General features: G+C 38.4%; 1 protein-coding gene across 1 annotated transcript in view; it reads right to left on the bottom strand.

Annotated features, from left to right (window-relative positions):
- LOC133977270 (protein shisa-4-like) overlaps positions 1-12,794 on the bottom strand; it is a 13,303-nt gene extending 509 nt beyond the window's left edge. Inside the window, exons 1-5 of the mRNA XM_062415372.1 lie at positions 12,671-12,794; positions 9,190-9,340; positions 8,494-8,630; positions 2,940-3,200; positions 1-1,884 (exon numbers count right to left, since the gene is read on the bottom strand). The exon at positions 1-1,884 is cut by the window's left edge and continues 509 nt beyond it. Coding sequence (XP_062271356.1) covers positions 1,688-1,884; positions 2,940-3,200; positions 8,494-8,630; positions 9,190-9,340; positions 12,671-12,737 — 813 coding nt within the window. The 5' untranslated portion in view covers positions 12,738-12,794 and the 3' untranslated portion in view covers positions 1-1,687. The remainder of the gene's footprint in view (positions 1,885-2,939; positions 3,201-8,493; positions 8,631-9,189; positions 9,341-12,670) is intronic.
- Between the last annotated feature and the right edge of the window lie 215 nt (positions 12,795-13,009).

The raw sequence follows: 13,009 nt of genomic DNA, 5'->3' as shown, positions 1-13,009 counted from the left end.
TAGAAAAATCAGGGATTTCTAACATGGACATTGATCATGTGACAGGACAGATCAAGGTCTAGCCTGTCACATGAACTGTGACTGACTGTACTTCTCCAACTTCAGTTTGGTCACAAGAAAACAAAGGGTCACTTTTGCAAAGCTATTTTCAAGTAATTCCAATCAGGAGAAAGCAGAAGTGATGGTTTTATCACAGAGGAACAAGCGACAAAGCAGAGCAGAACAAAGAAGGCTTCTTGGTTAAGTTTTTAGTTAAAAGAAAACAAACAAAAACCTTACTTTTTCAAACCTGACAGTTATAAATGTGAATGTGACAATAGCTTTCAGAAAAAAAAGATTTTAAAATGAAAAGGCAATCAGCAAAATACTGAGTAAGAAAATGACAACCTTTAAAGATTCGTAACATGTACAGAAAGTTGAAAGGCTTCACAAATTATCTAGACTAGACTGATGGCAGCAATGCTGAACATGGTAAAATGGTGTCTGGTGGTGGCTGTCTGAAGTGAATGAAAGCTGAGTGAACATAACTCAACAGTATCTGAAACAAACAGATATTAAAATGCACTTTTGTTTGATTAAAAAAAAAAACCTCACACACGGTTAACAAGGCACAATTGTTTTTGCATTGCAAGTATAGCCATGTCTCTTTTTTGTGGACTATTATAGAAATGTTTGGTTGACTGATAAAAAAAATTCTCCTTTGGTTGTTTCATTCAAGGCTGCCGATGCATTTCATCACGTGTACAGATGGACAAATGAATGAAAAATCTGAGCAAAAATGAAAAAAAGAAAAAGAAAAATGCCATGTAAAATCAACCTCTGCGTGAACACATTAAGAATAAAGTGAACTTTCCCTGCATGCATGGCTTAGTTTGTTGAGCTGACATGCTACAGTATATCGGCAGGTTGCATAGAACGTGATGAACATTCCCTTTTTCTAGAAGGTTATTAGAAAACCTTTTTTTCCCTGAACACAGCACATTCACTCCTTGGCATTGACATGAATCACATCCACCATAAATCCTTCAGTGGGAATGTATAACACATACAATGCTTTGTACACCATCAAAAGCACTGGGGACAAAACAAACATTAGAAAGTGTATGAAAAAAGGCTCAAGGCACTTTAACAGTGGGAAAAAAGACAATTTGACCGTGACTACCAAAACTCCTCCAAAGTTTGACCACTGAGTCTGACTCCAATCACTGCAGATGGATTAAGAGATCAGGCGAGTTCAGCATTTACAGTCTAGACCCATAATAGGATGAAGATGTTGAGGCATGTTCAGAAGGCAGAAAAATGACAAAGCTACTCCATCTACTCTTTAAAAATCAGACTCAGTGGCTTAATGTTAAATTCACCAAGATGACTAAGATAGAGCCACAAAGAAAATGTAAAAAAAAATAAAAATAAAAAATAAAATCTCACCACTTGTATATTGTATGTCCATGCAATACAAGCCAAGAGGTATCAACATTTTCACTTGGCAGCTCTACCAAAAGAATAGATGCAATACATCTACTGAAAATATGTTGTAATATTCTCATATATGACCACCAAAACACATGAATCAAGATGCTCAGTAACGACTCGCATCTTTATTCAACGTTACGCATTTCCAGCTCTGCCCAGTTCCAAAATGTTGCAGCACGTTCAAAAGGGGCAGAGATTGTGTCACTGTGGTCCACTATCCATTCTTGGGTGGCGGTGCGACGTAACTTGGGTTGTATGCTGGCTGCTCAAGAAAGTCCGGCTGGGCGGGTGGAGCATTGGGCTGTATCGGATGCATCGGCTGCGTGGGAGGCTGTAGAGGGTACGGCGGCTGGCCAGGGGCGAACGCAGCCTGGCTGTAAGACATCGGGCTGTTCGGGTAGACAGGACCGACTAGACACAGAAAGAAAACATGGCATGAGTACAAAAGTGCTGAAAATGCTTTGACAGTAACCACAACTTCAGTTCTGTTGAGCAAAGTGGCCGTTTTCCCTATTTTACAAAATCCGGACATGACCCACATTTACGCCAGCAGTGATTATTCAACTTCCACGTCCGGTTGCAGCTATTCTGAAAGCACCACAATTGCATCATGTGTTTGCTAGATATTTTAAATTTACGCTGTAATGTGTTATTACCCTGTTTTTCTGGGTGCTTTTCTACAGTGTGCTGGGTGTTCCTCTAAAAAGACTGCAATCATCAACTTTGCGTAATGAGAATGTTCATTTCTGTCTACGTTTGACAACCACTGATGAAAAATGCTGCAGTGTTTAAATTGAAGTTGGGAAATGAAGAACTGGAGTGTGTCTACATTTTTATTTTGATCTCTAGTAAAGCCTTTTAGAACAAATCATCCACAGTATATTTAACATTTTATATAACAAATTGTTATCCAGATGAAGTGCTTTTTTCTCTTCTGGCTTGCCTTTCTCTACCTATAGTTGTCTAGTTTATTTGTTGTTGTTTTATGTTAACAGTAGTAGTATTCAGAGTCAGTTGTTGCCATCTTTGTATTGTACAGTAACTGTGGTTACATGTGTTGCAAAGACACTGTTTGCTTGTTCATAGCAGATTGCAATCGTCTGTGATCGTTCAGAAGCTGTACTCCCGCACACGTTCAGTACTGATCGCTGTATCTGTTTAGCTTGAGGCAAGCAGCTAAAACTTCAAGTAACACTTAATTATTACTCTCAAATTGTGTATTGTTTCTTGTTTTGCCCATTTCTGTTCTTATGGGCTATAAAAGTTAGAAAACTTCCAGGGAGGCAGACTGTATGCCTTGCTCTTTCTTTGATTCATTGAGATGCACAGTAATTCTAGTGTATCAATGTGCTTATGCTGCAATTGTTATACTGATGTGATGAGATGTGCTTTACCTCCTAATAAAAATATATAAAAACATTTAAAAAGTAACACTTAATGCTGAAATATTCCTTGAGTAAACCTACACTCAGTGGCTTCTTGATATGTAGGTGGTGGTGGTCCCGGTGTGAAAGGTTGTGGCTGGTAATGCATTGAGGGTGGGGGATGAGTCCCGTAGCCCTGTGGCATAGGCTGGCTTCCATAACCTGGTTGGGCTGGTACGGCGGGGTAGGGTGGATACTGGCCCCCCTGGAAATTATGGGGCTGTCCGGCTGGTGCCATATGCTGCTGGGGGTAATTCTGAGGAGTGGTGGTCACCACTGTGTGGGTGGTAGTAGCTATCACAGCTGTGAACAGACAACACAGAAACAGATGAGAAACATATCACACGACAGCTTGGTAGAGGGTTCAGTCAGTTTAAGATAAGGTGGGAGAGGCAGGAACCAGATTAACCACCAGTGCAGAGACCTCAACATGATGAAAAACAAAGCATTGTGAGATTGAAACAGGAAGTTCAGACATAATACAGTTCTTCTTTTATCCAACTGTGCCAAAGCTATAGCTTGTTTTCAGTAAATAAGCTTCTATAAATTGTACTGTTCTGTCAATCTTACTTAATTTGGTGTCACTAAAATTCTTGTTTGGTCTTTCTTCATTATATTTTCACTGGAGGAGGATACAGGAGCTCGAGGGTGTAATTTCCACTGGGGGAGTGTTTGTGGCCTTTAATTTCACAGTTTCAGTTTGATTTACTCTCTAAACTCTCTAAACTGTGTCCTCTGTCTGCTCAGCTGCTAAAATCTAGACAAGAGGAGAGGGAAGATTGATAAACATGCTTAAACATTCATCCGAGTTAAGTTATTATCCTGTCACAGGAATTTACTGTAGCCTTATTAGATCAAGCGTGTTCCTTGAGATCTTTTTTTGCCCTGAGTTTTGCCCCTCAGGCTGCACTCAGTCTTACAGAGGTTGTTGAGTCCGTGTACAGCCTGACAGGAAGACCAGACAATAGTCAGGAAGCATTTAAAAAGCCTTAAATATTTTTATTTATTTATAGTTAATCAGACAGTAATAGAAATAGTCAAAGGAAACTAAATAATAATTTATATTATCATTGTTATGGGAAGTATGAAAACCAACTTCATTTTATTCCTGGCTTTCTAGATTGATATAAATACAAGCCTACACTCTTGCAAGGTATTTGAATGCAAGTGTAAACCCGTCAGTGTGCCAGTCAGATTAAATTGAGAGACAGCATTGTTTAAAGAAAAAAAAAACCCATGGGGAAGACGGATGGGTGTGTGTCAGTCACCACCCCACCAAGTTGTTTTTTTCCCCTAACAGAGTAGGAGTCATCATGCCCACTTCCCGTAAATGACGTGGGATGGTCTTTACTTTTTCCCGCTGTGGCTGTCGTGGAAACAATGTGTCATACGAGGTGGAGCTCTGACATTCCTGGATGTGATCCCAGCATGCAACAGCCAGTCGAGGGGAATCCACATTCTTGCCTTGTTAAAGCCTACCGCTCTCTGCCAGAGCTTATTAGTCTCTGCACGGCAAACCTCAACCAGCTGACTACAAGACCGAGTAGACAGGAAGTGCAAGAGTGTGACGTACTAATGACATGTTTCAGTGCCCCCCTCCGCCACCTCCCACAAATACCCACAGAGCTGAGGGGGAATTTCTAAAGCTATTTTTAAAAGTGGGCATAAATGTAAGTGATATTCAGTGTAAGACATGTGAAGAGAGAAGGACAAAAGCAGAAGGCTCGCAGCCAGTTTCACAGAGCTCGTAAAAAATAAGGCGGAGTTTTCTCTGTTTATGTATAAAATCATTTTAAGCAGTTTGTTTAAATGTTCATCTTCAAATACTAAACCGAGGATTTCAGATAGCCAACCTAATTTATGTAGGTAACACTTAGCTCTAAGTCCACCAATTTAATACTTATAAGCTGTAAATAAACCTTTAATAAATGGTTTATAACATACTGTAATGCAGTTATAAGTAGATATAAGGACATTTATAATATTATTGTACAGTATGACACACTACCAAGACATGTTTTTATTAATACAACTGTGTTTTACTATGTTGCCATTCATTACGACAGAATTTAGTTAAGGCTGCCCACTGGAGGAGTTATAGTTGATGACAAACACATTGGCAGACACTTCTATTACATTAATTAAAACATAAATACATGAATTACAATGTCTAAAAACATCTGTTTATGACCACATTATAGTGTGTTATAACCCATTCATTAGTTTATATATTGGTTATAAATATTAAATAGCGAAAATTAAAGTGTCACTTTCTTGTCTCAGCCAAGCTCATTATCTGTAGTTGTTGGTGTGTTTCTCTGCCGGATTATTCAATCTCACAGTAATGAATGAGATTTGGTGGACAGATGGAAAGGAAGAATTGATTATATTTGGTTATGATCCGGATGTCACGTGGAGCCAATTGCGGGTTTAATCAAATTATATACTTAAACTAAAGACAGTGGTTAAAACCCTGTGGTAGCAAGACTTAACCTAATGATTGGGGCGGGGGGCTGACGGTGTGCTGACTCAAAAACCTTAAAGTCTTGTGGGAACACAGCAGCTGCTCCAAAGCAGGAGTGGTCACAACCCAATAATGACAACAGTTAAACCTCAATGTCTGCTTCTCAGGACGAAACCTGCTAAGAGCCACATTAGATGACACAGACATTAAGTGCAACTTTGTGGCAGAAACATGTGGAGAAAAGGACTGTTTGATGTATCTAGGCTAGAGAGAACAAGCATGAAACAGAAAGATGAGCGTTACTGTGATGAAATTGTAAATAAAGCTGTACGTAGTAGTTACAGAGCTACTGTATTAATACTTACATACAAAAAATCTGAATAGATTTAAACTGCATTATAATTTAAAGGTTAAGAATAGTCATATTTTATATTTTTGTTATTGTCAATGCCTGCTGGTCATAAGCCCGCTGGTTCTTACTGTAAATCTAAATGTTGGCCCACAGACTGCAGTTTTTAGCAAACATGACTGAAACCAGAGGAAACTGTTGTTGACTCTATTTTCAGCTGAAGATTTGGTGCGCCAGTGAGTATTTACGGCATCAGGACGGTGTATGTGGTATTGACTGGAAACAAACTACAGTGCCCGTGTTCATCGTAATGAAGCAACATGTCGCTCAGTGCAACACTGTGGCTCACTGACGTGTTATTCATAGTTTTTGGGCTTTAACATTAGTTGTTAATTAGGCCACCAGGCTCTATTGACACAGACAATACTAAGTTAGTAAGATCAAATCATTGTTTGGCTTTGGTGTTTTCATGGGATTTGATGAAAATATACTGCAAATAAAATATAACCAGATATACTTTATGATAAAGACTATTTGATTAAACCATAGATGCTGATAAAGCTGTTTTAGATGTCTTGGAATAGCATTTTCATACACAGATAAAAATTCATATACAAATCTATGTCCTAATTCATAACACTGGATTTAAAAAAAACAGGCCCTGGCTTGTAAAACAGTGGAAGAAATTAAATAAGGGCATAATCCTTCCAGTGAGTGAAACTGCTATTCAAGTACTCCAAATAGCAATTATCACAGGTGATGATGCTGAGTCATCAACCTGTGGGATACACTGCTCACCACAGAAAATCACTAAAAAGACAAGTGAAACACTGACTGACAAACATGAATGGCAAATAAGGAACGTCATTACTTCACTATATAAATGTTGTTTCGTTGTTTTCATCAGCGGCAGGTTTCCCTTTTGCATACAATTGTGATATGGGGAACATTCGGCCAGCGAAAGACTGTCTCTCATTGTCTGCGTGTTATTAGTATACGACCGAGCTGATGCAGTAATGAAAGTCATGCGGTGGGTGGGTCGACAGGCCTCAAATGAGTCCCCTGATGTTCCACTTTAAAAACTTCATCGACACATACTCCAACACACTGGAAACCAAGAGTCTAGTCTCATCTTCATCATTTAAGCCAATTAAAAAACAGACAATGTGGTGCACAGAAAACCGACACATGCATCTGCATGTTGCAGAAGCCGCAGCATGGAGCTACAAGCTGTCAATGCATGCCTGTTAAGGTCATTATTTGTGTTCTGGTGCATTCGTAATTTGACAATCTTGCCTCTCTTGAAACAAAAAAATGTAGGCTTATGTGTTACTAACATAGATAAACACCATGAACTTTCCTACAATTATTTTCATCATCAATTAATCTGCATATTATTTTCTTGGTCTAAAAAAATGCCAGACTTCCCAGAATTCCCAAAGTTGACCTATTAAAAGAGGCTGCTTTGTACTGGCAAAAGATCAGAAGCCCCAAATATTCACTTAACTATCATAGCAGATAAAAAAATAAATTCACATTTGAGAGTCTGCAGTCAGTGGATTTATGGTATTTATGTTTTTAAAATGACTTAAAAGATAGCTAAATTGTTGCTGATTCATTTTCTATCAAAAGGTTTTACCTCTTAGAATCACGTTTGATTAAAGAAGTTTGTGGTAGCATTTTCTTTGGATTGTCCACTGCTGATACTTAGAAATCAAAATCAGATTACTAAAATGTGTAAAAAGGTAAGTGAGTTTTAGGAGATTCTTCCCATTTAGGAGATACTGTGAGAAGCTGAGTCTTTAATAAGGGTTGATCTTTGTTTTGGGACTAATGTACAGTCAGGAAATGAGTCAGGTTTGGATTCAGGTATATAAAGAGGTTCAGAGCAGGGTTAGATACACCTGAGTCTGCAGAGAAAATACATTTAATGGTAATATGATCTGTGTGTCATAGAGTTACTCACTGGTAGTGTTATCAGTGAACTTAAAATGTGACATTTTATCCTTCTAATATTTCTTCAATATTGAGATATTAAATGGAGAGTAAAAAGAGGAAGTAAAGAACCGGATGTACACTGCTGATGGTTCAAGCTTCTTTTTAAATATTTGACACGTGTCACAGGGCTGAAGTAATGCCGGTCAATGTAGGAAATGTGGTGACTTTTCAGTAAAAAAGTAGTTTCAGTAAAATCAATAGAAAAAATTGATAAAATAGTCAGATGTGTATGTCTGTTTTGTTGGTTGTGCAGTGAATAAAACGTCTCACAGTTCAACATACTTTTCTTTTCATCACATTTTGCCTTTCACTTTCTATTCTATTCAATTATTCAAAGTCTGCTGTTCAGGATGTGGCTGGTGAACTGCTAAATAATACACATGCAGATATTCATGAGACAGCTGGGGTATATGGAGAGGCTACATTTCTGTCTTCATATCATCCAGCCCTGCTATCAGTGAGTAACACACACCACCCTCCACCTAAATGATCTTACTTTGTAATATCAGTTTTGTGACCCTGTAGTTACTTTTAGCAACACTGGACTGGCAACATACTGTCAGTTGGCACGAATATTAATTTCTTTATATAAAGTGAAGCAATCAGTTCCCCAAAACACAAAAATGTCTGCATCCTCCTTTCAGTCTGCCAATTCAGGAAGTCACAGTTTTGGCTGCTGTAAATTTCAAAACACTTGCACATTTCCCCAAAGAACCTACTGACACATGTGTATCCAAAAGCATCACCAACAATTACAGACTTGATTTTTCATTTGGGTTACTTACGCCTTGGCTTACGGCACATCTTGTACAGGCAGCAGCAGGGACAGACACAGCAGCAGATGGAGATGAACAAAACGATGATAAATGCAGTACTACCGAGGACCATGGACAATGTGGAATTATGATGTGTGAATACGTCACTAAAAAAAGAAACAAAAAAAATTAATGCAAAAAAGTTTTAATTATGATGTTTTCTATTATCTTACAGATCATTCCTGCAGCGCCACGGATAGTACACATTACTAATACACAATATGTGTCAAGACTATACTGTACTACTGCACTACTCACACACAATCAATATTCTATTATGAACATACGCCACCCTGTTTCTATATCTGATTTAATACAGATACAATCAAATATATTTACCTGTTCATATCTATCTGTGACATGGTGAAGAAAAAAAAAGATGCTGCTACAAGCTTCTGTTGATTAAGTGTTTACTTTAGCAGGTGGTCTTATACAGGAAGACGCTACTTCCTGTACAGGCTTAACTGCATGCTTCTTGCATGAAAGGCTGCGACTTTACTTTGATTACACAGGGACCGAGAGAGACATTCGAAAAGAACCCACAACCTTTTTTTTCAGTTTCACCATCTGACACAGATTTTTAACTCTCACTTTGTCACACAGCAAAGACAACATCCAAGATTAGTTAGAGGAAATTCATTGGAGGAAAAAAAATGAATAGAATACCAGGCATCTAGTCGTGACTCCGTCATCCGGTAGAAACTATCCTTACAGCAGTATCTGTCGAAGCAGGTGCCGCAGCAAAAGCCTTGGGTGCATGTCTGGGACGGGTGGTAAACGCTGGAAGCATCATAGTAGTCGTCACAGTCCTTGTCCCCTGTTGTAAAAGATCAGAGACAGACAGCACAGAGGAAGAGGGAAAGGTTAGTGTAGCTACTATCACTGGAGAGCTGCATGACACACACACACACACACACACACACACACACACACACACACACACACACACACACACACACACACACACACACACACACACACACACACACACACACACACACACACACACACACACACACACACACACACACACACACACACACACACACACACACACACACACACACACACACACACACACAGCTCACTTGAGAAGTTCACATAATAACTTGACGTTCTCAGTCTGCGACAATCAAAATAGCTGTCAATATATTTTCTGTCCATCGAATAATTGTTTCAGCTTTAGATAATCGACTGATCATTTTAGTAATTTTCTCCAGTGTGACGACTCGCTTCATCATACATGTTCATAAAGTAAATATCTTTTATTTTGGAGTAAAACAGCCATTTGAATATGTTGTCATGGGGTTTGTTTGGCTATTTTATGACATTGTATAAACTATGCATTGATAATGAGAATAATAGATGATATCAGCTCTATCCTGCAATCATATTACAGACATTGAACAGCTCCCTGATACTATATGGGTGATATGGGGCTTTGGTAGGTAGGGTAAGGAGGATAGGTTTATTTTAAAACAATAACAACAATAACAATATCAATGAGCTACTAATGATTTTCACTTGTGTGCTGTGCGAGCCACGTGGTGGACCGGCTGCTCTTAAACAGAAATTTATGGCTGCTGAGTGTCTGCCAAGTTTTTGCCCAATAATAATAATAATGATAATAATAATAGTAATAATAATAATACAGATACATTTTTAAAATGAAAATGCTTTGAACCATTTACCTTTATGCCAGTCATGTGTCACTGGTTTTGCACACAGTATACTGACGCACCCACTTATCATGACAGTATCAAACTTGAAGATAAGTATATTGTCCCAGGTCTATAAAATAAACACCATCATTCATTTTTATTCTTTTTGTTCCATCTTGGTCTAAAATTTAAATCCTTATGGACAATGTTGTCTGTAAAGCAAGACTTTCTTTTACTTAATTGCACTCTAGGTGTGTGACTGTGCGCTTTTATCACTTTAGTCTCAATAAGTATACAACAATAAGGAGGTTGCCATGTTGCACCACCATGTTTCTACAGTAGCCCAGAGCAGGCAAACCAAACATTGGCTCTAGAGGCAGAGTTTCAAGTTTTTGATGAGTTTGGTGGCGGCTGTAGGTTCTCCTACACCAGGCAAGTCCAAACTATTCCTTAAAGGTTTGTGTGGCTACAGATTTTCAACCAGACAGGAGCACACCGGGCTTCACCCATTTAATCAACATATATCAGACAGCTGATTGGTCGAATCAGTTGGAACAAAACCCTGCAGGCACCCGGCCCTTTACAGAGAAGTCTGGACATGCCTGTCCTACACACTTGGCGGGGGGGGGGGGGGGGGCCTATTTGCTTCTTGATGCCACTAAATCTTGCACATTGGACCTTTAACGCACACATTAAACCAAAAAATCGGCTATAGTAGCTCACTGATGGCACTCACTCTACGCTTAGACAGCCACACTACCATTTACCTCACTGTTTGATGCTTTTTTCCCTTAGTCTAGCTCGATTAAAGCTGTTCTCTTATTTAGCCTGTACCACTTTCCAGGTTTACTGAGTGTATTTGCACATCTGCCTGTCTTATTATGTCTGCACTTTGCTCCTATGTATATAAAATATACAATTACAAGTATTACTATTCATTTTTTTCTTTAAAAACTGCAATCATTTTTGTGTTTATACTTCTCATATTTTACATGCTTAAATTTCACACATACGTTTTAAATGCCAGGCTTCACATTTGTTAAATACTGTTTAATCATAATAATCATATTAGAGCCAGACCAATATATAGGTCAAACGATATTATTGGCCGATATTGGCCTACCACAGATACATTGGCATATATGTTGTCTGCTATGCACCAATATTTTTTTAAGTTATATAGGCAACATTTTATGTATATTTCATCATTTTTCTTAAATCAAGTTTAATATATACAAGCATATATTTTTGTTGTATGTTTTATTATTTATAAGAATTAGTAGCCTAATTATTAAATTCCCAGTGAAATTCACTGTGTCAGTGCACTGTGTTTTAGTTCAACTGTAAAATATCCTGCTTCCATTACATGTCTTTATCACAAGTGTTTGAAAGTGTTTTTTAAAAATATACGTTTTATGTACATAGGCTAGGCCTATAAAATGATCAGCATATAAGCTATCAATATTGGATTTTTTTACTTCCTAATATCGGTCCAGTATATCTTCTTTAGTCTTTAGTGACATGAGATAAATATGGACTCTACATCTAAAAGCTGACTCATGGTAGGCCGTTTTATGCTTTAAATATATACTATGGGGAAAGGTTTAGGTTTTCTCCATGGTAACCAGACTATATCTTTGTTTAGATAGCTACATTATATAATCCTGATCGAGACTAATCAAACAAGAAGATTACAAGTTATCTAAAGTCACTAAATAAACAAAATATCAATAAGGACGTTCAGTGAAAACTACCATTTCCATGGCTACGTTATGCGACTAACCAATCACACTGAGCGACAAAAAAAAAGAAAAAGAAAAGTGTCCTCGATTTAAAAAAAACCTAAACCCTCCAGCTGCAGAAGCATGAGAGGAAACTGTGGAGAGACACCTTTTGTTTTTTATGTCTGTATGTCGAGCAACACTTATCAAAAGTGTTACTTACTTCTGACATAACATATCACTTCATAGAGGCTGTATGTTGTCCACCCAACGATAATAATTACACAACAAGTAAATATCTATACAATACATGTCTTTGCATGAATTTCTATTTAGTAATGATGAGATTAGCTAGAGTTACAAAAAAACAGAAACAAACGTAGACTACATGGTGGTTAAATATAACACAAACACTGGCTAGGACTGGTGAGGTTGAATCTCTCCTTTTATTAGGGAGTGGATCCTGTTTGCTTTGTCAAACCAGTGTTGGCCTTCACAAGAAAAACAAATGGATCCAGTTGATTCCTCATAAACTAGTTAGTAAAAAAGAAAAAAGAAACAGCAAAAGTTATTTTTTAACAAACAAACCAGATCCCGGTTGGAAAGCAGACGACATTGACTGACATCGCCCCGACGTTGGTGTGTGTTTGACGCCGCCTGAGCACACCAATATTTGGGCTGAGTCAAAGATAAACCCCGGTCAATGGAGCGGAGCGCCAACATTGAAGACAAGAGGCCAGTTTAAAGTACGTAAATTAAACTCACCCGATACAGAAGGAGCCAGAACCACACATAAAACCAACACTACAACACTGGGCAGGCCTGAGGCCATGGCTAGGCGACTTCTTTCCCGGGATTCAGGCAGGAAACTGTGAGAAAGGAGAGGAGGAGGAGGAGGAGGAAGAGGAGGTTGAACTGAGCTGAACTGATGCAAGATCGTCTATAAGAACCAGACGTCTCACTTTGCCGTGGTCCCGCCCATATCCCCTGTTTTGGACTGCTGATCTACATGACTGATGAACATTCACATTTACGAACATATGAAGCTGTGCTTGACTCAGGGAAACGCACAAGAATTCCAATGTATCCCTACTGTGATGTACC

This window comes from Scomber scombrus, chromosome 3 (genome assembly GCF_963691925.1).
Source record: "Scomber scombrus chromosome 3, fScoSco1.1, whole genome shotgun sequence".
NCBI classification, from domain to species: Eukaryota; Metazoa; Chordata; class Actinopteri; order Scombriformes; family Scombridae; genus Scomber; species Scomber scombrus.
This window is presented reverse-complemented; position numbering and strand designations above follow the sequence as displayed.